Raw genomic sequence first — 26,489 nt, forward strand, 5'->3', positions numbered from 1 at the left:
GATAGAAATTGACCATCCCCAGGAACTCTTGCAGGGCCTTGATGGTTGGCGGGCGCGGGAAAGAGGTAACAGCTTCCACCTTCGTCAGTAAGGGGACGGCGCCGTCTGATGTTATGCGGTGTCCCAAGAAATCGATCCGCTGCAGGCCGAACTGGCACTTGGCCGGGTTGATGATCAAACCGTGCTGGCTGAGGTGTGTAAAGAGGGTATGCAAATGACAGATGTGCTCTTCCTTGCTAGCGCTGGCGATGAGAATGTCGTCAAGGTAGACGAAGATGAAGTTTAGGTCTCGGAGCACAGAGTCCATTAAGCGCTGGAAAGCCTGTGCCGCGTTCTTCAAGCCAAACGGCATCCGCAGGAACTCAAAAAGGCCGAAAGGGGTGATGACTGCGATTTTCGGGACATCTTGAGGGTGCATGGGAACCTGGTGATACCCCCGGATGAGGTCGACTTTAGAAAAGATAGAATTTCCCGCCAAATGGGCCGAGAAATCCTGATTATGCGGGATCGGGTACCGATTAGGAGTAGTGGCGTCGTTCAGGCGTCGGTAGTCACCGCATGGCCGCCAGCCGCCGCCCGGTTTTGGAACAATGTGGAGAGGTGAAGACCAGGGACTATTCGACTGGCGAATAATCCCCAGTCGCTCCATTGTGTTGAACTCCGCTTTCGCAGCCGCGAGCTTGCCGGGTTCGAGCCTTCTAGCCCGTGCATAAACCGGGGAGCCAGTAGTGGTGATATGATGTTCCAACACCATGCTTCGTGGCCGAGGAGGAGAAAGTGGGCCTTGTCAGCTCCGGGAACTCTCCAAGGAGCCAAGTGAAGTCATCCAGAGAAGGGAAAGCGCAGGCGATAGAGCGCGCCACGGTGGTACCGTGGTGGCACGGAATCGAGTGGAAGGTGGCCACGTTGATCAACCGGCGGTGCCGGACATCGACGAGGAGGCCGTTGGCACACAGAAAATCCGCCCCTAGGATGGCCTGCGAGACTGTGGCCGTGACGAATTCCTAATGGAAGCGCTGACCGCCGAAACAGATTGGACCCGCTGCTTTCGGAAAGTTCGAATGGCTGCGCCATTAGCCGCAACGAGGGAAAAACCGTGGTTCCCAGCTTGCATATCGAGATTCGACGCAGGTAAGATGCTACACTGCGCCCCGGTGTCACAAAGGAAACGTCGACCCGATAGGGAATCGGTGATGTAAAGAAGTTTCCCCGTAGATCCGATGGCCATGGCAGCCGCGGAGCGCCCGTTAGACCCGGTCCTCCTTCGCCAGGAACACTGCAGGAGCTTTGTTTTTTTGGGCGAAAAACTGCAGGGAGAGCGGCGCCAAAGCCCGCTGCAAGAGGAGCTGGAGCCGCGTCTGTGGGGGATGGGCGCCGCGTGGCCGCGCAGCACTGCTGGGTTACTGTGAAAATCTTATCTGCTTCGGCAGCAAGCTCGGCGCAGTCTGTAATCTCGGATCTGGCTAGGGCAGCCTGCACCTGCTCCGGCAGTTGGCAGAGGAATAGCTCCCGGAAGAGGAAGCATTCTGGTTCGGCACCTAAGAGCGTGAGCATTTGGCTCATGAGCTTGGACGGTTTGGAGTCCCCGAGGCCGGGCATAGCGAGGAGCCGGCGAGCGCGTTCTGACTTCGAGAGCCCGAAGACCTGTAGCAACCGCGCCTTTAACGTATCATACTTGCTGTCAGTAGGAGGACTACCGAGGAGGCTGACGATCCGCGAGGCAGTGGCGCTATCGAGGGCGGAGACCACGTAGTAATAACGGGTCTGATCCGCGACGATGTCCCTGATGGCGAACTGGGCTTCAGCCTGGATAAACCACGCGGCTGGTTGTTGCTCCCAGAACTGTGGCAGTTTCTGCGTCACAGCGTTCGTGTCCATGCTGAAGATCTTCCGCGAAAACCGTTCACGAAAGTCGGGGTCACCAATGTAGGAACGTGGGTTCCTAACTAAAAGACTGAGTTCTACTCAGGCGATCAAACAAAACGAACTTTAATGAAACAAACTGGCTTTAACAAAAAATGCAGGATAACAGCGAATGTAGGTCTGCTCTCTCTGGAGGCTCCACGAGGACTGCCCCTGCAGTCCCGTGGCTGACGTCATGACGTCATCACGTTTTCCCGCCAGTGGGGGATCACGTGATGAGCGGCGTGACGTCATCACGTTTTAGCCGCGCTGTTAAAGTAACCACACTCTGTACAGTTAAACAGCATAAATAAAGATACAGACTCAGACTGTAGCTAACATGTTGTTAAAGGAATTATATACAAACGATCTGAGTCCTTTGGTGGCTCCGCCACACTATGCTATTTGCCTCAACTACTCCCTGTGGTAGCAAGTTCCACATTCTAACCACTCTCTGAGTAAAGAAGTTCCTCCTGAATTCCCTATTGGATTTATTAGCAACTATCTTATATTTATGACCCCTAGTTTTGGTCTCCCCACAAGGGTAAACACCTTCTCTACGCCTACCCTATCAAACCCTTCCATGATCTTAAAGACCGCATTCAGGTCACCCCACAGCTTTCTATTTTCTAGAGAAAAGAGCACCACCCTGTTCAGCCTTTCTTAAGTCTAAAACGTAATACTGGCATTACATAGGATTCCCACTGTCTATCAGATGGTGGAAAATATCACACACTAAACCAGAGTTATACAGGATAAAACCATTTATGGAATTTATTTACAATTAAATACTATACAGAAGCAAAGATATTATACAGTACAAGGCAGTTTTTTTAAATACACAAACTTAGGAGGTCCCTTTAAAGAAGTATTTGCTCTCTCTGTTACTTCTTACAGTCTATTGGAATTAAAAGATTCCACACCACATCCCTCAGGTAGGAGGCTTCACCTGAATACACCTGAATGACATTGTGCTGTAAATTCTCAAAATGAAAGTGGAGCCTGAAATCACTGAATCACAGTTTGTAACTGAGTCAAAAGACCTAGGAGGAGAAACTCGGTATAGCCCCGTTAAGTTGAAAAATTCGCGTCAAGCTCTAAGCATTCTCGCCTCCCGCGAAATTTCGTTTTAGTGCTCCAAGAGGGAAGTGCAGCGCTAAATCAAGCACTAACCCTTAGGTTGGCTTAGGGCGCTAACGTCCGAGAGTGGGGTGGTAGCGGCACAGCGCTAAACAATTTTGAGCACATTGTAAACAGCGCTCTTTCATTACAGAGGCTGCTTCCCTCGTTTAAAGGGAAGGGCCAATGATGCTGCACAAGCTAGTTGTCGTCAGTTCTGTTTTGCAAGGTGACCTGGGCGGGTACCGTTACAGCCCCAAACACTCTCACACAGTGGAGGGCTTGGACATCTCGCACCAATGAAACATTAAAAACTTTGTGCAGGCACCAGACTGATGCAAGTAATCAAGGTTGCGTTGGCTGAAAAGCTTTCCCTTTAATCACTGCTCCCGAAGCGGCCCAGTCGAGTTCACAACGCCTCCTCTTGCTGGCGTTGGCGCGAGGTGATAAAGCAGGGGGCGCGACTGAATTTTCCATCCGGGGCAATAACGGTGCGCTGCGCACTTTATGACGTCACGATCCGCGAGGCACTAGAGGCCCAGGTGCTAAGAGTTAGTGCCAACGCTAAACCGGCAGTGAAGTTCGCGGACGTCACTGCATTCGCCGCGCCCGGGCGCTAACCCCTTAGCGCCCCTTTGGCACCCTCACCAGGTGCTAATGGGAGGTGTTAACATACCGAATTTCTAGCCCTTTAAAGTATGTTCAAACTCCCAAACTAACTGTGCAGATGAACAACAGCCACCCTCCGTAAACCCAGATTTGCATGAGTAGCAATAGGACTTTTCTTACCGATATCTGTGCATATTCTTTGGAGCTTTTATTTTTTGCTGTAAATTCTACATAATGTAACACACCACACATGCTGCCAGATAGTGGAACTGAATGGATTCAGCAACTAACATTCCATGTAACGCTTTAACATTAGCCACCTGACATAATATCACAGCAGGCACAGAGCCAAGTAGTGAGGAAAGAAGTTGTCCTTTGTAGCTCTTGTCGTAATATTTACACTCAAAATAAAACAGCACCTTTGACAATTTGTGAATGTTGTCTCCAGCACCTCCCCTCAGTGCATTTTAAAATTATGCAGATGTCACATTTCAGAATGTTCTATCCATTTTCCCTTCAGAGAATATTTGAATGAATGACTTATATTAATGTGTTTTTAAGCAAGTGTATTCTCACAAGGCTCCTGGACGAAAGGTGCGTAATATGTTAATTAGAAGTTGTTTCCCTAAAAGTTACACAATAAGCAATTTGTTAGCTTGTCCAGGTAATTGGGAAAAAACCCACCTCACACACATTGTGTTGGTAACCCCTCTGATCTCTTTCTGTGAACAGAAAGGTAAATGAGAGAGTGAGTGAGAGCGAGAGCTGGGCAGTAGGGCAGAATGCAGAGGAGTTATTCTGTTTAAGTTAAGTAAGATAGGGATACTGCAGTAGGATAGCAAAGCATCTTTGTTATTTTTATATCATTACACAAAGATAAGTTTTATTGATTAAACAAAATGAATCTGATCATAAATCATGCTGTTCACATTACAAACAATTCATTTCAGGCCACACCTCACTTACCTTAGTGGTAACTCAGTCTGTCACTGGAGAGACTGAAGAAATATATGTGTGAAATACGAGTATCCGAGCAAGATGGTGAATGAATACTATTGTTACACCCTCCCCTCAGGTTATGCTATTGTGGAAATAGATATTGGGCATAAACGTAAAATGTTCAGACAACTTAAGGGAGTGACTGAGGCCACTGAACCCAAGAAGGCATCTACAGAAGACCTGAATTCTTAACCACAGAGTTTCCGTTTATTCAGCAGGGTAAGGATTACTCTCTGTGTAACTGTAGAGAGTCACTGTTTATTCAGGGTAAGGATTAACTGAACAGGCTTCAGTCACGGTGGATGCGAGCAATGTTCCCTCTAAGCTGCGCGTGTGCACGGTCGCGCAGTAATCAGGAAAGTACTGTGCAGGCCGCTCACAAGCTGTTCCCTCTAAGATACAGCGCACACAAAAAAATTAGAGGGAACATTGGATGTGAGGCAGTGACAGATTTACTTGACTTTATTCCCTTAAAATAAATTAATAAATTACAACTCAGGCAGAATTTAGAATGCACCCTTGATGGCTAAACTATGTCATTAAAGACTGCAGCAAATACATAGGTACAATTATACAAAAACTGTTACTGTTGCACATTCAACATTATCTCAATAACATCAGTAAAGGGATGACTAGGACCTTGGGTCTCTCCCGCGCAATCTCCATTCGAACACTCCCAGGACAGGTACAGCACGGGTTAGATACAGAGTAAAGCTCCCTCTGCACTGTCCCATCAAACACTCCCAGGGCAGGTACAGCACAGGTTAGATACAGAGTAAAACTCCCTCTACACTGTCCCATCAAACACTCCCAGGACAGGTACAGTATGGGTTAGATACAGAGTAAAGCTCCCTCTGCACTGTCCCATCAAACACTCCCAGGGCAGGTACAGCATGGGTTAAATACAGAGTAAAGCTCCCTCTGCACTGTCCCATCAAACACTCCCAGGGCAGGTACAGGACGGGTTAGATACAGAGTAAAGCTCCCTCTACACTGTCCCATCAAACACTGCCAGGGCAGGTACAGCACGGGTTAGATACAGAGTAATGCTCCCTCTGCACTGTCCCATCAAACACTCCCAGGGCAGGTACAGGACGGGTTAGATACAGAGTAAAGCTCCCTCTACACTGTCCCATCAAACACTCCCAGGGCAGGTACAGGACGGGTTAGATACAGAGTAAAGCTCCCTCTACACTGTCCCATCAAACACTCCCAGGGCAGGTACAGCACGGGTTAGATACAGAGTAAAGCTCCCTCTGCACTGTCCCATCAAACACTCCCAGGGCAGGTACAGCACAGGTTAGATACAGAGTAAAACTCCCTCTACACTGTCCCATCAAACACTCCCAGGACAGGTACAGTATGGGTTAGATACAGAGTAAAGCTCCCTCTGCACTGTCCCATCAAACACTCCCAGGGCAGGTACAGCATGGGTTAAATACAGAGTAAAGCTCCCTCTGCACTGTCCCATCAAACACTCCCAGGGCAGGTACAGGACGGGTTAGATACAGAGTAAAGCTCCCTCTACACTGTCCCATCAAACACTGCCAGGGCAGGTACAGCACGGGTTAGATACAGAGTAATGCTCCCTCTGCACTGTCCCATCAAACACTCCCAGGGCAGGTACAGGACGGGTTAGATACAGAGTAAAGCTCCCTCTACACTGTCCCATCAAACACTCCCAGGGCAGGTACAGGACGGGTTAGATACAGAGTAAAGCTCCCTCTACACTGTCCCATCAAACACTCCCAGGGCAGGTACAGCACGGGTTAGATACAGAGTAAAGCTCCCTCTGCACTGTCCCATCAAACACTCCCAGGGCAGGTACAGCACAGGTTAGATACAGAGTAAAACTCCCTCTACACTGTCCCATCAAACACTCCCAGGACAGGTACTGTATGGGTTAGATACAGAGTAAAGCTCCCTCTGCACTGTCCCATCAAACACTCCCAGGGCAGGTACAGCATGGGTTAAATACAGAGTAAAGCTCCCTCTGCACTGTCCCATCAAACACTCCCAGGGCAGGTACAGGACGGGTTAGATACAGAGTAAAGCTCCCTCTACACTGTCCCATCAAACACTGCCAGGGCAGGTACAGCACGGGTTAGATACAGAGTAATGCTCCCTCTGCACTGTCCCATCAAACACTCCCAGGGCAGGTACAGGACGGGTTAGATACAGAGTAAAGCTCCCTCTACACTGTCCCATCAAACACTCCCAGGGCAGGTACAGGACGGGTTAGATACAGAGTAAAGCTCCCTCTACACTGTCCCATCAAACACTCCCAGGGCAGGTACAGCACGGGTTAGATACAGAGTAAAGCTCCCTCTACACTGTCCCATCAAACACTCCCAGGGCAGGTACAGCACGGGTTAGATACAGAGTAAACCTCTCTCTACACTGTCCCATCAAACACTCCCAGGGCAGGTACAGCACGGGTTAGATACAGAGCAAAGCTCCCTCTACACTGTCCCATCAAACACTCCCAGGGCAGGTACAGGACGGGTTAGATACAGAGTAAAGCTCCCTCTACACTGTCCCATCAAACACTCCCAGGGCAGGTACAGGACGGGTTAGATACAGAGTAAAGCTCCCTCTACACTGTCCCATCAAACACTCCCAGGGCAGGTACAGGACGGGTTAGATACAGAGTAAAGCTCCCTCTACACTGTCCCATCAAACACTCCCAGGGCAGGTACAGCACGGGTTAGATACAAAGTAATGCTCCCTCTACACTGTCCCATCAAACACTCCCAGGGCAGGTACAGGACGGGTTAGATACAGAGTAAACCTCTCTCTACACTGTCCCATCAAACACTCCCAGGGCAGGTACAGCACGGGTTAGATACAGAGTAAAGCTCCCTCTACACTGTCCCATCAAACACTCCCAGGGCAGGTACAGCACGGGTTAGATACAGAGTAAACCTCTCTCTACACTGTCCCATCAAACACTCCCAGGGCAGGTACAGCACGGGTTAGATACAGAGCAAAGCTCCCTCTACACTGTCCCAAGTATCTACACTGTGCGATATTTCACCCTTTTTCACACTAACCACAGGCCGCAATGTCAACGCTCCTTCCATGGTCTTAACCATCTTTATCCCCACCTGCATCGCACAGGGGGGAATGTTTTATGGGCTCCCACATCCCACACGATGAGGCAGGGGGAACCCACACCCACTGGACGCAAGTATGCCGCTGGATGTCAACCCAGAATTCAGAGCTGGGACCGTCTGAAGTGGGGTTTGAGCACTGCACCTTCTGACTTAAAGGTGGGAATGCTCTCACTGAGCCATAGGCTCACAGCTTATGGGGGGAATGATAGGGTTGCTAATTTAGAGGAATTAAACCAAAATGGCCAAAAGTCCTTCCTTATCAGAGCTTATCCTGGGCTATGACCTGGGAAGGACAAGGAGACATACTGATCCATGATCCAGGAGGTTAACTGCCTCATTTCAGTAGACATCTATCTCTAGCTATCCTCTACCCACCTTCCCTCCCCCTCCACCACATACACTAAAAACTCCAAAACACCCCCATTCTATTTGGCAGCAATTGGGAAGATTTATGAGGGCTTCAAACCGGAGAATTTTGCTTTCATTGGCTCTTCCCGTGCGAGGATATCTTCATCAATGCTGCTGTTTTTACCACGCCTCTGGTGAAGAGATAATGCGAGCGTTTTTCTCTGATGATCGTTTTCAGTTTCTGCGACAAAGCACCGAAATGCATCACGTCCTCTTCTCCACTCTGTGACAATAAGGCAAAGTCAATAACATTCATTGTTTGCTGTCATATAGGGGAAGAGTCATGGTTCAAAGTGAAGGATACCAGGTGAAGGGGCATGGCTGATCTTCGACCTCAACTCCACCTTCCCACTCAATCCCCATATCCCTTGATTCCCCGAGAGTCCAAAAATCTATCGACCTCTGTCTTGAGTATACTCAACGACTGAGCATCCACAACCCTCTAAGGTAGAGAATTCCAAAGATTCACAACCCTTTGAGTGAAGACATTTCTCCTCATCTCAGTCCCAAATGGCCGACCCCTTATTCTGAGACTGTGACCCCTGGTTCTAGACTCCCCAGCCAGAGGAAACATTTTTCCAGCATCTACCCTGTCAAGTCTGGTAAGAATTTTATATGCTTCAATGAGATCACCTCTTATTCTTCCACATTCTAGGGAATATAAGCACAGTCTCCTCAATTTCTTCTCATAGGACAATCTCCCCATCCGAGGAATTAGTCTGGTGAACCTTCGTTGCACTCCCTCTAAGGCAAGTATAAAACTGTACACAGAATTCCAGGTGTGGTCTCACCAAGGGCTCTATATAATTGCAGTCAGACTTATTCCTAGCCTTTTGTAATAAAGGCTAACATACCATTTGCTTTCCTAATTGCTTGCTGTACCTGCATGTTAACTTTCAGTGATTTGTGTACAAGGACACCCAGGTCCCTCTGAACACCAACATTTCCCAATCTCTCACCATTTAAAAAATATTCTGCTTTTCTATTTTTCCTACCAAAGTGAATAACTTCACACTTCTCCGCATTATATTCTTTCCCCCATGTTCTTGCCCACTCACTTAACCTTTGCTGTCTCTTTGCATCCTCCTCACAAATTACTTTCCCACCTAGTTTTGTATCGTCAGCAAACTTGGATACATTGCACTCGGTCCCCTAAGCCATCTAAATCATTGATATAGATTGTAAATAGCTGAGACCCAAGCACTGATCCTTGCGGGTCATAGTGAAGGACGCCAGGTGAAGGGTCAAGGGCCAGAATGAAGGACACCAGGTAAAGACACATAGTGCAGGGTCTATCGTAGTCAAAAGAGTAGGAGAGCAAGCAAGCTAAACCAGGAAGTAGCTTGTTTGTGCTGAATTTGGATTTTAGAAGCCAGCAGATTGAAGGAGGAAGGCAAAACTGGGGGAATTCCACAGTTCTGAAAACATGGGAAAGAATGAGTTAGAGTAGGAGACAATGTGATCAATCTTGATTTGAACACAGTGAGGAGGCAGGGAGGAAGTTCTGTGTGGGACGGGATATATGGAGCTTAGGAGTAACAAGAGGAGTGTGTTTAAAGGAGGCGGAGACTAAATGTGAGAGGGAGCGTCAGACAGACCAACTATTCTTCCATTCGTTGGAGGAGCTTGAGAGGAGTCTCCCCAGTTATAAGAAATAACTTACATACATACATAGCACCTTTCATTATAGTCACTGTTGTGATGTAGGGAAACATGGCAGCCAAGTTGTGCACAGCAAGGTCCCACAAACAGCAATGAGATAAATTACCAGATAATGGCCTAGAAATTAGGTTTGCCTCCGCCAGGGCTTTTGCGCCCGAAATTTTGCGCCCGCGATAATTGCCGCTGCGCCCGCCAAAAATTCAGCTGCCCCGCGCCCAGACGGCTGCGGGCGCTAATGGAGGGTTTCAGCGCCTCGCTATGGGCGCTGAATGCAGGTTTGCGGCGCTAATCCCCCGCTGCGGCACCCGATGCGGTGCGGCAGGCTGGGGTACTGCAGGCCTCCTCCTTCTGTTAAGGAGGAGCTGCCTGCAGCCGACCGCTGACCGGTCGATTCGCCCGACAAATGAGCCCGGCACCTCGGAGAAGTGCCGGGCTCGCGGGCCACACACATCAGTGCTGCGGGGGGGTGGTGGAGGAGTCCGGGGAGGGAGGTGCGGGCAGGCGGCCGCCGGGAAAGCGGCCGGCCGCCGCTCCGCCTTAATGCGCCGGCGCTACGTGCTGCAACATCCCGTTGAACAATCGTTGGTTGCGGCTGCCACGGGCGAGGCAGCCGCAACTGAATTTGGGCGTCCGGCCGCGTTACCACGGCAACCGGGACGCTGCGCACACCGATGACGTCATCGGTGCCGGCGCAGCGCTACCGGCTAACGCCGATGGTAGGGCCCAATGCAATTTCGATCGCGGCTATAATTCCGGCGCAAGGCCCTCTAACGCCTCTAATTGGGCGCTAACCCCACCGAATTTCTAGGCCAATCTGTTTTAGTCATGTTGGTTTAGGGATAAATATTGGCCAGGACACTGGGGAGAACTCTCCTGCTCTTCTTTGAAATAGTGCCATTGGGCCTTTAACGTCCACCTGAGAGGGCAGACGGGGCCTCAGTTTAACGTTTCATCCGAAAGACGGCACCTCCGACAGTGCAGTACTCCCTCAGTGTGGCACTGGAGTATCAGTCTAGTTTATGGGCTCAAGTCTCTGAAGTTGGACTTGAACCCATGACCTAGAGCACCACCACCAAGTCAAAGCTGACACCTTCAATGGAATCAATATTCAAGTCTTTGATAAACTTGGGCTTTATGTGCGTGCGTGTGTGTGCGTGTGTGAGTGTGTGCCCAAGTATATGTACGCGTACATGTGTGTGACTCTGTATGTGTATGTGAGCTGAATTTGAATGCAGGCCAAGAGGTGAAAGGTCAGGGTGTACCCCACTGTGGCTCCCAGTTCCTACCTGACCTGTGATAGTTATCGAAGTTCCTACCTGAGTCAGTGCTCGGATCAGTCGGTGAATTATGGGATCTTCCAGTGCAGAAGGCAAGCTGGTCAGTTTACTGATACAATCCAAGATGCAGCTGATTGTTGCTTCCTGACACTGAGGAACGAAGGGACAAAGGGTTGGGAAAAAGTTGAGGATCATTCTGTGATGCAGCAATGGATAGTTGCCCAGATTCCCAGATCTAGGCACAAAAAAATCACTAAGGGCCCAACCACATGGAGGCTGAAATTCCTTGGAATTCCTGCTGGTCTTCCACTGTATCTGAGAGTTCCCACGTGGCCTGGCGAGGGGTGCAACCTTCAATGAAATCTTTTGTCTCCCCCTTATCCGGGCACCCCCAGCAGAGGGGTGGTGGAATTAAGGGCGAGGTCTCCCAATCTTGGGAATCCCTGCGCCCTTGGCCTATAGGGGACCTAGAGTCAGACTGGAAGCTGATAGAGCGAGACCTTTGGCCTCCAATCCCGGTGTGTGGTTCACTGGGGGAGTGGAGGGTCCTGGGTAAATCCCCAAGAGATTGCAAGGAGTTCACAGACTCTGTTTAGAGGAGGGACATCAATCACCCTTCCCCGCACCACCACACCGCCCCCACCCGTGACTTATGCTGCCTCATTCGGGCAGCCAGGCCCCACTGCCCCCGACTTCATGATATACCCACCTGCATACTTTCAGGTACACACACACTAACGCACACATTATACACTATCACATATACACAGACACTAACACCTATGTGGACACTGCGTGACCTTATTCTATGCCATGGCTGAGCTTTCAATAGCTTCAGACAACTCCTGCTGTGTTACTCCGAGTGCAGAAGGTTGGGGGTCATGATGTGTATGAACCCTATTTTGAAGGAGCACTCACCTTTTCCAGATCCCACAGACTCTGTTTGGCTGTGGACTTAGACAGGAGTGTCGCTACATCCTCCGATCTCAGCACTGGCTCCTGCAGAGGGGAATAAAGAGGTTCAATCACCAGCCGACTCAGAGACAGAATCTACCCTGTTATTTTCTCTCTCTCCCAACAGGAGTTCCCAGAGAGTGATCAGGACCTGCAACCCGGGCAGATTCCACCCCTGCTGAGCCCAGAGGCACTGAGGTCAATAAACAACTCCTTCCGCCACGTCGCACTGTTCTCCAAGGGAAGATATGAAATGATGTTGACTTCTAACGCACCACAGCAGCGAAAGATTCACATACACAGACCCAGGGCAGTAGTAGGACATGGTAGTGTGGTGGTTATATTACTGTACTAGTAATCCAGAGGCCTGCACTAATAATCCAGAGAACTTGAGATCAAATCCCACTGTGGCAGTTTGAGAATTCCAATTCAGTTTGAAAAATCGGGAAATAAAAAGCTGGGATCAGTAAAAGTGACCAATAAGCTATCGGATTGTCATTACAAAAATACAACAGGTTCACTTATGTCTTTTAGGGAACAAAAACCTGCCGTCCTTATCTGGTCTGGGCCTATATGTGACTCCAGACCCACACCAACGTGGTTGACTCTTAATTGCCTTCTGAAGTGGCCAAGCAAACCCCTCAATTGTATCAATCCTCAATGATGGTGGAGCCCAGCACGTGAGTGCAAAAGACAAGGCTGAAACATTTGCAACCAACTTCAGCCAGAAGTGCCGAGTGGATGTTCCATATTGGCCTATTCCCGAGGTCCCCACCATCACAGAAGCCAGTCTTCAGCCAATTCGATTCACTCCACGTGATATCAAGAAACGGCTGAGCGCACTGGATACAGCAAAGGCTATGGGCCCTGACAACATCCTGGCTGTCGTGCTGAAGACTTGTGCTCCAGAACTAGCTGCGCCTCTAGCCAAGCTGTTCCAGTACAGCTACAACACTGGCAACTATCCGACAATGTGGAAAACTGCCCAGGTATGTCCTGTCCACAAAAAGCAGGACAAATCCAACCCAGCCAATTACCGCCCCATCAGTCTACTCTCAATCATCAGCAAAGTGATGGAAGGCGTCATCGACGGTGCTATCAAGCGGCACTTACTCACCAATAACCTGCTCTCTGATGCCCAGTTTGGGTTCCGCCAAGACCACTCGGCTCCCGACCTCATTACAACCAACAAAGGAGCTGAATTCCAGAGGTGAGGTGAGAGTGGCTGCCCTTGACATCAAGGCAGCATTTGACCGAGTGTGGCATCAAGGAGCCCGAGTAAAACGGAAGTCAATGGGAATCGGGGGAAAACGCTCCACTGGCTGGAGTCATACCTAGCACAAAGGAAGATGGTTGTGGTGGTTGAAGGTCAATTATCACAGCCCCAGGACATTGCTGCAGGGGCTCCTCAAGGCAGTGTCCTAGGCCCAATCATCTTCAGCTGCTTCATCAATGACCTTCCCTCCAACTTAAGGTCAGAAATGGGGATGTTTGCTGATGAATGCACAGTGTTCAGCGCCAATCACAACTCCACAGATAATGAAGCAGTCCATGCCCGCATGCAACAAGACCTGGACGATGTTCAGGCTTGGGCTGACAAGTGGCAGGTAATATTCATGCCACACAAGTGCCAGGCAATGACTATCTCCAACAAGTGAGGGTCTAACCACCTCCCCTTGACATTCAATGGCATTACCATCGCTGAATCCCCCACTATCAACATCCTGGGGGTCACCATTGACCAGAAACTTAACTGGACCAGCCACATAAATACTATGGCAACAAGAGCAGGTCAGAGGCTAGGTATTCTGTGGCGAGTGTCTCACCTCCTGTATCCCCAAAGCCTTTCCACCATCTACAAGGCACAAGTAAGGAGTGTGATGGAATACTCTCCACTTGCCTGGATGAGTGCAGCTCCAATAACACTCAAGAAGCTCGACACCATCCAAGACAAAGCAGCCCGCTTGATTGGCACCCTATCCACCACCTTAAACATTCACTCCCTCCACCACCGGCGTACCGTGGCTGCAGTGTGTACCATCTGCACGATGCACTGCAGCAACTTGCCAAGGCTTCTTCGGCAGCACCTCCCAAATCCGTGACCTCTACCACCTAGAAGGACAAGGGCAGCAGGCGCATGGGAACACCACCACCTGCAAGTTCTCCTCCAAGTCACACACCATCCTGACTTAGAAGTATATCGCTGATCCTTCATCATCACTGGGTCAAAATCCAGGAACTCCCTACCTAACAGCACTGTGGTAGTACCATCACCACACGGACTGCAGTGGTTCAAGAAGGTGGCTCACCACCAACTTCTCAAGGGCAACTAGGGATGGGCAATAAATGCTGGCCTTGCCAGCGATGCCCATATCTCGGGAATTAATAAAAAAATGTTGGGAGTTCCTTCTAGACCATTTATCTTAAAATTGAGGGCAAATGCATGAGGATTTTGCCATTGGCTGTGGAAGCCTGTAACTGGGAATCAATTTGATACAGCACCATGGTACAGTGCTTCAGTCCTGTTGGATTTATGGGTTGGGTACAATGTTTCCGCTAAGCTGGTTGCGCAGCGGTCTGGAGGCCCCGCGCAGACCGCTCACCGCTGCCACTTAAAGGGACCGCACACCAAAAAAAAATAAGAGGAAACATTGGTTGTGTCCTGTTCAGACGGACAAATCGACCTTGAGGTGCTCCAGCCAGCTCCACATCAGCGCGCTGAGAATCCTGGGATCTTCCTCTGCGGCCAGATGGCCCCAAGCCCCCTCATTCTCGTTTAGCTCCACCTTCGGGAGAAGGAGAAAGAACAAAGAAATAACAACAGAAAATGCTGGAAACACTCAGCAGGTCAGGCAGCATTCTTGGAGAAATGCTCTCTCTCACAGATGCTGCCTGACCTGCTGAGTGGTTCTAGCATTTTCTGTTAGTATTTCAGATTTCCAGCATTTGCGGTATTTTGCTATTGTTGAGAAAGAACAGAGACCTGCTAAAGCTGCAGTAGGACAGACTGGGTCAGGGAGACAAGAGAGAGAGAGTCAGAGAGAGAGAGAGAGACAGACAGAGAGAGAGAGACAGAGAGAGAGACAGACAGAGAGAGACAGAGAGAGAGAGAGAAAGAGAGGCAGAGAGAGAGAGACAGACAGACAGAGAGAAAGAGAGAGAGACAGAGACAGACAGAGAGAAAGAGAGACAGAGAGAGAGACAGAGACAGACAGAGAGAGAGAGACAAAGAGAGAGACAGACAGAGAGAGAGAGACAGAGAGACCAACAGAGAGACAGACAGAGAGAGAGAGACAGGCAGACAGACAGACAGACAGAGAGAAAGAGAGACAGAGAGAGAGACAGAGAAAGAGAGACACACACACAGACAGAGAAAGAGAGAGACAGACAGACAGAGAGAGACAAAGAGAGAGACAGAGAGAGATAGAGAGGGAGACAGAGACAGACAGAGAGAGACAGAAAGAGAGAGAGAGACATAGAAAGAGAGAGAGACAGAGAGAGAGAGAGAGCAAGAAAGAGACAGAGGGAGACAGACAGACAGAGATAGAGACACAGAGAGATAGAGACAGAGAGAGATAGAGAGACAGAGAGAGAGACAAACAGAGAGAGACAGACAGAGAGACACAGAGAGATAGACATAGAGACAGAGACAGAGAGACAGAAAGAGAAAGACAGACAGATAGAGAGAGAGATAGAGACAGAGTGAGAGAGAGAGATAGAGACAGAGTGAGAGAGAGAGAAAGAGAGAGAGATAGAGACAGAGAGACAGAGACATAGAAAGAGAGAGACAGAGTGAGTCAGAGAGAGAGACACGGAGCGAGAGACAGAGAGAGACAAAGAGACAGAGAGATAGAGACACAGAGAGAGATAGAGACAGAGATAGAGATAGCGAGAGAGAGAGAGAGACATATAGAGAGACAGAAAGATAGAGAGAGACAGAGACAGAGAGAGTCAGAGAGAGGTACAGACAAACAGAAAGAGATATTTGGGAGTGACAGAGAGAAAGAGAGACAGAGAGTCAGAGAGAGATAGAGAGACAGAGATGGAGGCAGAGAGAAAGAGATAGAAAGATAGAGAGAACTAGAAAAAGAGATAGAGAGACAGACAGAGTGAGAGACACAGAGATAGAAAGAGAGAGACAGAATGGAGAGAGAGCCACCCGGAGAGAAACACATAGAAAGAGGGAGAGATAGACAGACAGAAAGAGAGACAATGAGATAGTGAGAGAGAGGGGAACAGAAATAGAGAGTTGGATAAAGAGTCAGAGCAATGGAGAGAGAGAGACAGACAGATAGAGAGACAAACAGACAGAGAGAGAAAGACAGACAGAAAGAGTGTGAGGGAACCAGAGAGTGAGAGAGACGGAAAGAAAAAGGCAGCACAAGGGTAGTTGGTGCTACACCACAGTTTTTTAATTCATTCTATGGATGTGGACGTTGCTGACAAGGCAGGCATTTACCTCGGGACGCCCCAAAGCACTTTACAGCCATTGAAGTGTAGTCACTGTTGTAATGTGGGAAACGCGGCAGCCAATTTGCGCACAGCAAGATCCCACTAACAACGAGGTAAATGACCAGATAATCAGTTTTTAGGTGTTGGTTGATCTTTTACATCCACCTGAGAGGGCAGACAGGGCCTCGGTTTAATGACTCATCCGAAAGACGGTTCCTCTGACAGTGCAGCACTCCCTCAGTACTGCACTGGGCGTGTCGAACTAGAATATGTGCTCAAATCCCTGGAGTGGGACTTGAACCCACAACCTTCTGACTTGAGGCGAGAGCAAATCTTTCTTTACTACAACTGAGCCATGGCTGACAGCTGAGGAGTGGAGTCACTAGGGGAGTATACAGGATAGAGCAGGGTGTGGAATATGGGGGTGGTGGGGGTGGGGGGTGCTGGTTAAGCACAACCTACCCACCCCCGCCCCCTTTCCTGCCTCCTTGAGACCTCTCGGCACAATATAAAATGCCAGAATTGACATCAGCTAATCATCTGAATGTCGAACATTTCCACAGTTTGCAGTTGGTTTCTTGTGATTGTTTGAGTGGCCACCAGAGGGTGCTGCCCACAAGGAGAAGCCAGCACTGGTCTCCGGGGAGATCTCTGGTAGAAGGAGTTCAAAGCACTCGTGTCACATTCCTCCGTCTGCTATGTTAATGCAGCCGTTAAAACATAGCACCTTTACTAAAATAGCGAACAAAGAAATGTTACACTAAAAGGTTAAAGAATCTAAATGGGGTAGAGGAGCAAAGAGATCTAGGAATACAGATACATAAATTACTAAAAGTAGCGATGCAAGTTGATTAGAAAGAACCTGGATTTATATAGTGGCTTTCACGACCTGACCAGTGCACTGTACAGTTTGACCATTTGTAGGGGAGACCAAAACTAGGGTCCATAAATATAAGGTAGTGACCAATAAATCCAATAGGGAATTCAGGTGATACTTCTTTACCCAGAGAATGGTTAGAATGTGGAACTCACTACAACATGGAGTAGGTGAGGCGACGAGCATAGATGCATTTAAGGGAAACCTAGATAAACACATGAGGGAGAAAGGAATAGAAGGATACGCTGATAGAGTTAAATGAAGTAGGGTGGGAGGAGGCTCGTGTGAAGCAAGCACCAGTTGGGCCGAATAGCCTTTTCTGTGCTGTAAGTACCACGTAATACTATGTAACATCAGTGGCCATTACCCCTGAGAGCCTGGGCAGTGAGATCTGGTAGGCTATTTCTCCATGGGATCATCACAGCCTAACCTCGATCCTGTCCTTACCTGATGTCCAGACAAACGTACTGTCCATGAGGGAGCACTGGCTCAACATCCTATTGTATTTGTTGATCACTGCTCTGCATTGGTTGGTGTTTAGTGTCACGTTACTAAGATTCCTGGGCATCTTCCATCTGCATCCTCAGCTCTTTCACTCCATTCATGGAGTAGGGGTGCCACCCATTTTTCCTTCCTATGTGCAGTACTTTACACTTCTACGCATTCCATTCCATCGCCCATTGTTCTGCCCACTCAAATATTTTATCTTTGATATTTCCCAGGTTGGCTATTCAGAATCGATTGCCTCTGCAAATCTGTCCAATTTGAATGGAGTTTTTAGAATCCCAGTGGTTTATATAAATTACAAACAGTTAGGTTCCTAATACCAATCCCGGGGACACCCCACTCGCCACCCCCCCCACCCCCACCCCACCCCACCCCACCCCAACATTGATCCTCAAACCCTAATGCAGCTTCCCACCCATCAGACACTTTCCTGGCCATTCCCAAGATTCACCCTGAATCTCACAGCTTGGAGATTAACTCATAATATTTCCCGATAAACTTTATCAAAAATCTTGGAGAGGTCTCCCAGTACACCACATGGTAGCACCTTCCGCAGTCCTCTAGGGAGGGTCACTCACTCTTTTCTCTAGAAAAGAAAAGGCTGAGAGGCGTCCTAATAGAGGTCTTTAAACTTATGAAGGGTAGACGTAGAGAAGATGTTTCCACTTGTGGAGGAGTCCAAAACTAGGGGCCTTAAATATAAGATAGTCACTAATAAATCCAATAAGAAATGTGGAAGTCGCTGCCAGAAGGAGTAATTGAGGCGACGAGCATAGATGCCTTTAAGGGAAGCTAGATAAACACATGCGGGAGAAGGGAATAGAAGGATATGTAGTTAGGGTTAGACGAAGAGGGGTGGGAAGAGGCTCGTGTGGAGCATAAACACCGGCATAGACGTAAAAAGACCACAGTCGCCCTCTGCCTTCCTGATAAAAAGAAAAAAGACTTGCATTTATATAGCGCCTTTCACGGCCTCAGAACGGGCCAAAGCGCTTTACAGTCAATGAAGTACTTCTGAAGTGTAGTCACTGTTGTAATGTAGGAAATGTGGCAGCCATTTTGCGCACACAAACAGCAATGTCCTAATGGCCAGATAATCTGTTTTTTTAGTGCTATTGATTGAGGGATAAATACTGGCAAGCATTATACAATAATAATGGAGTTGTTGACTAATCATAGCCATCAATCTCTATCATTTAGGCTACAACAGATCCAGCCATGAGGCGAGGAAAACCCCCAGCGGTGGAGAGCTTTGGGCACCATAGGTCCAAAGTCACCTGTTCCTCCTGAGCATGCTACACTTACCACATGCCATGTCTCAAATTACTCACATACTGTATCCTAAAATATTATTTTCTGAAAGAAATTGATCTAATTTGCCTTTGAGTGAATCAACAATCCCAGAGCGGACAACGCCCGCTGACTCATTACCTGCCAGAGATGGACTTTAGTCAACAAGTCGCTCTGCACTGGTGGTCCTTCTGACATCGCCCTGGCAACCGTTTCCAGGAGAGACCCATGTCCATCCGTTTTTCTGACTGATCCTTTTACTGAGGGGCTCCCACGGACTTTGCCCTAAAGAATAAAAATAAGAGTAAAATGACAGACTCTAGGCTTTGCGATTGGTTTGTGACCAACCCTGCAAGCAGCTCCCAGACCCCTCACTAGCGACCAAGCTCAGGGACTGACACTATGGGCTGGTGTCCCTCTTGCCCCTTCCCCCAGTACCCACCTAATCTGACGCAGCATCACTTGTGCAAGTTTACACTATTAGCCAGAGCTCAGATTGAGACAGATGTGGGGCCCACTCCAATCTCTGACCCTCCGTCAGTGGAGGCGTTAGGGCCCATTACCAATAGACCATTCCCAGGAGGCAGCTACACTCCCTGGACACATCAGTTGGGAAATAGCAGAGAATAGTTGGGAAGAAAACAGGGGCTGCCGGACAGCGATTTCCTGGCCAATGCGCCCTGTGAACGTCATTCCTCAAAGGAACAGGTGTCAGCTGTGGCTCAGTGGGTATCGCTCTTATCTCTGAGTCAGAAGGTCATGGGTTCAATTCCCACCTGAGACTTGAGCACATAATCCAGGCTGACACTCCAGTGCAGTACTGAGGAAGTGCTGCACTGTCAGAGATGCTGTCTTTCAGATGAGACGTTAAGCCAAGGCCCCGTCTGCCCTCTCAGATGGACGTAAAAGATCCCATGGCACTATTTTGAAGAAAGGCAGTGGAGTTCTCCACCGTGTCCTGGCCAAAATTTATCCCTCAACCAACATCATTAAAACAGATGATCTGATCATTTATCTCATTGCTGTTTGTGGGACCTTGCTGTGTGCAAAATGGCTGCTGCATTTCCTACATTACAACACTCCAAAAAAGTAACTCATTGGCTGTAAAGTGCTTTCGGATATCCTAAGATCATGAAAAGTGCTATAAAAATGCAAGTCCTTTCTTTCTTTTTCTTTATTGACCAGAGCTCAACCAGGAATCTATAAGCTAACCACAGTAGATCAATGGATTTATCCAATGAGTATCTGAGACCCAAGTTTGATCCTTGGTCTGTGCTGAGTTAGCCAATCACAGATGGGGTAACAGTAAGGGAGGTACACTGGGGCTCAGTATCGCTAAGGGGGGGAAGTGAACCCACCCATTTGCTATCCAGTGACCTCTGCTGCAAAGAACGCGCTCGTGTGTGGGCATCTAGCGAGGACAGGGTTGGGAGCGACTATGATCCCCCTTTGCAGTCATTTCTACAGCGCCTTTCACAACCTCAGGACGTCCCAAAACACTTTACAGCCAATGAAGTGCTTTTGAAGTGTAGTCACTGTTGTAATGTAGGAAACGTGGCAGTCTATATGCCTACAGCAAGCTCCCACAAACAGCAATGTGATAAATGATTAGATAATCTGTTTTTAATGATGTTGGTTAAGGGATAAATATTGGTCAGGACACCGGGAAGAACTCCCCTGCTCTTCTTCGAAATAGTGCCGTGGGGTCTTTCACGTCCACGGTAAGAGGGCAGACGGTTTAACGTCTCATCCGAAAGATGCCATCCCTATTGAGTAACTGTACCTCAGCAAAGATTAAACATCTTGAATAAAGCAGAAGTTGAGGTGATTGGCAAGAGGTCAATTTTTTTTTAAAAAAACAAGATCAAAGTGGGTAAAGGACAAAGGGGAAAAGCAGGTCCAGTGTGCGTGTGTGTGGTGTGGGTTGACTTTTATCACTATACCTTCTCTCGATGCCAGTCCATACCTTCCTCTCGGCTGTAGACACAAGGCTGGAGTTGGTCAGTAGAGAGTTTCCTTGTCTGGGGAGGATGATTCCTGCTGTCTGGTCAGTCGGTGCCAGGCTCCTGTCTCCCACAAAGTTCCCCTTCCCTTCACAGCTGATGGAATGTTTCACTGGATTGTTCAGCCCATCGAGGACAAGCTCCGAAGTTTCAGCTCGACTCTGACCTACTGACAAAGGCCGCTGCCCACTGGCGTCCTTAAAGGAGAATTTACCACAGGTTTAGTCACTCAACATGTTTGGGTTGGTGGGACTGAGAGTGTTAAATTGTCCGCAGCTTTCATCTGTCCCTGCTCTATGTCAATGTTAAACTGAACCTCCAGAAAAGTGACATAACTACCAGGTTACTAAAACTGACCACTGCTCTCCTTGGCCAATATTAAAAGTCAGGAAGCATCTTAAATAAAAAACTCATCCTTTTCCATCTCGCAGCGAAACCCTTCGACCTCAGCTATGCCATTTCATAGCCAACATCAAAACATCGGCAGACACAGAATGAGAAAAGGCCACTCGGCCCAGCAACACTAATCCTCCCACACTCTACCCTATCATGGACTCTACCCACCCATTTAATCTCCTCCCACAGCCCGTGTACACTTTACCCTATCACAGAGTCTACAAACCCATTTAATCTCCTCCCACAGCCCATGTACACTTTACCCTATCATGGACTCTACCCACCCATTTAATCTCCTCCCACAGCCCATGTACACTTTACCCTATCATGGACTCTACCCACCCATTTAATCTCCTCCCACAGCCCGTGTACACTTTACTCTATCATGGACTCTACCCACTCATTTAATCTCCTCCCACAGCCCATGTGCACTCTACCCTATCATGGACTCTACCCACCCATTTAATCTCCTCCCACAGCCCGTGTACACTTTACTCTATCATGGACTCTACCCACTCATTTAATCTCCTCCCACAGCCCATGTACACTCTACCCTATCATGGACTCTACCCACCCATTTAATCTCCTCCCACAGCCCATGTACACTTTACCCTATCATGGACTCTACCCACCCATTTAACCTCCTCCCACAGCCAATGTGCACTCTACCCACCAATTTAATCTCCTCCCACAGCCCGTGTACACTCTACCCTATCATGGACTCTACCCACCCATTTAATCTCCTCCCACAAACCATGTACACTCTACCCGATCGTGGACTTTATCTACCCATTTAATCTCCTCCCACAGTCCGTGTATACTCTACCCTATCATGGATTCTCCTACCCATTTAATCTCCTTCCACAGCCCATGTACACTCTACCCTATCACAGAGTCTACAAACGCATTTAATCTCCTTCCACAGCCCATGCACTCTCTACCTTATCGTGGACTACATCTAGCCGAACCCCTCGATCAGATCCCAGCCTGTAACTCACTCCCAGGTATCTGTTATTCTATATATAAACCAACCAAACCCCTGGATCAGATCCCAGCCTGTAACTCACTCTGTAACTCACTCCCAGGAACTCTCCTTGTTGCTCGGTACGGGTCCTGGGTTACAGTCGATCCCTGACAGTGACCTGGCCCTGCCATGTCTCAGGTTACCTGTGTTTGATGTGTGTGAGTGATTCCGGAGAGGTTGGAGTCACTGAGGGGCCGTGATAATCTTGGCGTTTCGCTGGGTTGAGTCTCTGTTGTCCCAGTGGGCAAAGTGCCCGGTTCAAACGAGCCAGCCGCACCTGCGGGAGGCCGCAGCGCATTGTCAGCGTCTTCTGGCTCCTGGTTTTCCTGGAGAAAGTCTGGCGAGGTGATGAAGGAAGTGATGGTCTCTCTGATGTGCAGGGTCAAGGTGCGGTTGCTCTCCTCCCTTTGTATCTCCCCCTGCACCGTGACGCAGTCCTGCCTGTCAAACGCCGCCTGCAGAAGCCCCTTGCAGGCGAAGTCCACCATTTTGGGCACGTGCTTGAGAAGCCGTGCCTCGTAGCCATGCAGGAGGTGTCGCTGGCGGTGGAGGTGCTGCCGCAGGGTGGCGGGGTGGGCGTGCGAACTCACGTTGGTGAAAACCGTCCTGTGAGAGTCCACAAACTGGGCAAAGTCAAAGACCAGGTTAATCTGAGTGCGTGTCTGGATGGAGCAGGGGCGCTTGATTCGGACAAAGTGTACGGCTTCGCAGGGGCTGACTCGCGTGGCGTAAACCAGGTAACAGGCGATCAGGACTCCTGTCGGAGAGCAAGGAAAGGGACGGTGAATTTCTATTATTTTGGATGGTTTTTTTTGTGCTCAGTGAAGTGAGGGTTAAAACAACAACTTGCATTTTCTAGCGCCTTTAACCTAGTAAAACGTCCCAAGGTGCTTCACAGGAGCGTTATCAAACAAAAATTGACACTGAGCCACATAAGGAGATAGTAGGACAGGTGACCAAAAGCTTGGTCAAAGAGGTAGGATTTAAGGTGCAACTTAAAGGAGGAGAGAGAGGTAGAGAGGCGGGAGAGGTTTAGGGAGGGAATTCCAGAGTTTGGGCCTAGGCAGCTGAAGGCACGGCCACCAATGGTGGAGCGATGGAAATCGGGGATGAAGAACGGAACACTTTGCATATCTTTGAACCCAGTGAGTTCCTGCCTCTTCTCTTTACAGATGCTGAATGACCCAAAGTATTTACGTAAATTTCCTTCTCTTAGTTCCATCTCATGCTGAGTTAAGTGTAACTGTGTGTTCACGGGAAAAGTCAAGGGTCGGTTGTCAACTATTGGGTTGAAACTGCTCCAAACTCAACCATATAAACTACATCTCCTGCACTTTCTATCTATCCAATCAGTCGCTTCTTCAAAAGAATTCTATTTGTTAAACACTAACTTGCTTTTTACAAATCCATGCTGGCTGACCTGCTCAATAATTTTATCTCGAATTGAGATGTAATGGTGAATCTATATAAAACCTCAGTAAGACCACAGTTGGGGTACTGTGTGCAGCATTGAGGTAGGTCCACACTGTAGGAGGGATGTTGAAGCAATGGAGAGGGTACAGCACAGATTCACCAGCATGCTGCCTGGTATGAGGAAATACAAATACAAAGAATAACTTAAAGAATTGGGCTGTTTCTGTTAGAACAGAGGAGAGTACGGGCCGATTTGATAGAGGTGTTTAAAATTATGAAGCGTTGTGGCAGGGTAGATGGAAGCAGACTGTTTTCAGTGATTGAGGGGTCCACATTGAGGAGACATAAATATAAGATTAATTGTCGGAGATTTAGGACAGAGAGCAGGAACATTTTTTTTTACACTGAGGGTTGTGTGGCTGTGGAATGCACCAGTGGAGCAGAGACTATGTCAATATTTAAGAACAGGTTAGAATCATAGTGTTGTGTATGTACCTTTAAGAGAATAACTGGTCTCAGACTGCAGTACCGGCAGTGACCACCCCTGTATAAAAGGCGCTAGAGAGCCTCTGTTGTTTAGTTTCGTTTATGCCTTTCACCAGTAAAGATCTGTTTGTTTTCTCTCCTGCTAGTCCGTGTCTCAATCATTCACGGACTTAACACATAGAATCATAGAAACTTCCAGTACAGAAAGAGGCCATTTGGCCCGTCGTGCCTATGGTGGCTCTTTGAAAGTGCGGTCGTGCTGAGCCCCACACCCTTGCTTTTTTTCCGTAATCCTGTAAGTTCCTCATCCTCAAGTACCTGTCCAACTCCATTTTAAAATTATTTATGGAATCAGTTTCCATCACCTTTTCAGGTAGAGCTTTCCAGATCCCGACAACTCTCTGAGTGAAAAAATTTCTCCTCATCTCCGCTCTAGATCTTTTACCAATGATTTTAAATCTATGACCTCTGGTTATTGTCCCACTCGCAGAAGGAATAGTTTTTCTTTGTCTAGTCTTTCAAAATCTCTCATCATCTTGAAAAACTCTATTAGGTCACCTCCTAACCTTCTCTCTTTTTTTTTATTCGTTCATGGGATGTGGGCGTCGCTGGCAAGGCCAGCATTTATTGCCCGTCCCTAGTTGCCCTCGAGAAGGTGGTGGTGAGCCGCCTTCTTGAACCGCTGAAGTCCGTGTGGTGAAGGTACTCCCACAGTGCTGTTAGGGAGGGAGTTCCAGGATTTTGACCCAGCGACGATGAAGGAACGGCGATATACTTCCAAGTCAGGATGGTGTGTGACTTGGTGGGGAACTTGGGGGTGGTGGTGTTCCCATGCGCCTGCTGCCCTTGTCCTTCTAGGTGGAAGAGGTCGCGGGTTTGGGAGGTGCTGCCGAAGAAGCCTTGGCGAGTTGCTGCAGCGCATCTTGTAGATGGTACACACTGCAGCCACGGTACGCCGGTGGTGGAGGGAGTGAATGTTTAAGGTGGTGAATGGGGTGCCAATCAAGCGGGCTGCTTTGTCTTGGATGGTGTCGAGCTTCTTGAGTGTTGTTGGAGCGGCACTCATCCAGGCAAGTGGAGAGTATTCCATCACACTCCTGACTTGTGACTTGTAGATGGTGGAAACGCTTTGGGGAGTCAGGAGGTGAGACACTCACCGCAGAATACCCAGCCTCTGACCTGATCTCATTGTCACAGTATTTATGTGGCTGGTCCAGTTAAGTTACTGGTCAATGATGATCCCCGGGATGTTGATGGTGGGGGATTCAGCTATTGTACTGCCGTTGAATGTCAAGGGGCAGTGGTTAGACTCTCGCTTGTTGGAGAAAGTCATTGCCTGGCACTTGTGTGGCGCAAATATTACCTGCCACTTATCAGCCCAAGCCTGAATGTCATGCAGGTCTTGCTGCATGCGGACATGGACTGCTTCATTATCTGAGGAGTTATGAATGGTGCTGAACACTATGCAGTCATCAGCGAACATCCCCACTTCTGACCTTTTGATGGACAGAAGGTCATTGATGAAGCAGTTTTGAAGATGGTTCTGCCTAGGATACTGCCCTGAGGAACGCCTGCAGCGATGTCCTAGGGCTGTGATGATTGACCACCAACCACCACAACCATCTTCCTTTGTGCTAGGTATGACTCCAGCCAGTGGAGAGTTTTTCCCCCGATTCCCACTGACTTCAGTTTTACTAGGGCTCCTTGGTGCCACACTCGGTCAAATGCTACCTTGATGTCAAGGGCAGTCAATCTCACCTCACCTCTGGAATTCAGCTCTTTTGTCCATGTTTGGACCAAGGCTGTAATGAGGTCGGGAGCCGAGTGGTCCAGGCGGAACCCAAACTGAGCGTCGGTGAACAGGTTATTGGTGAGTAAGTGCCGCTTGATAGCACTGTCGATGACACCTTCCATCATTTTACTGATGATTGAGAGTAGACTGATGGGGCAGTAATTGGACGGATTGGATTTGTCCTGCTTTTTGTGGACAGAACA

The 26,489-nt window shown here is 48.7% G+C and overlaps 1 protein-coding gene across 1 annotated transcript in view; it reads right to left on the bottom strand.

Annotated features, from left to right (window-relative positions):
- Positions 1–2,648: 2,648 nt before the first annotated feature.
- Positions 2,649–26,489, bottom strand: part of LOC147105803 (protein tyrosine phosphatase domain-containing protein 1) — a 77,458-nt gene continuing 53,617 nt past the window's right edge. The window contains exons 6-12 of the mRNA XM_086010564.1: positions 22,739–23,352; positions 21,139–21,372; positions 19,314–19,457; positions 14,731–14,832; positions 12,011–12,091; positions 11,132–11,242; positions 2,649–8,376 (exon numbers count right to left, since the gene is read on the bottom strand). Coding sequence (XP_085866690.1) covers positions 8,227–8,376; positions 11,132–11,242; positions 12,011–12,091; positions 14,731–14,832; positions 19,314–19,457; positions 21,139–21,372; positions 22,739–23,352 — 1,436 coding nt within the window. The 3' untranslated portion in view covers positions 2,649–8,226. The remainder of the gene's footprint in view (positions 8,377–11,131; positions 11,243–12,010; positions 12,092–14,730; positions 14,833–19,313; positions 19,458–21,138; positions 21,373–22,738; positions 23,353–26,489) is intronic.

The sequence above is a fragment of the Somniosus microcephalus genome, chromosome 17, assembly GCF_052327205.1.
Source record: "Somniosus microcephalus isolate GS21.2 chromosome 17, FLI_Smic_1.0, whole genome shotgun sequence".
Taxonomy (NCBI): domain Eukaryota; kingdom Metazoa; phylum Chordata; class Chondrichthyes; order Squaliformes; family Somniosidae; genus Somniosus; species Somniosus microcephalus.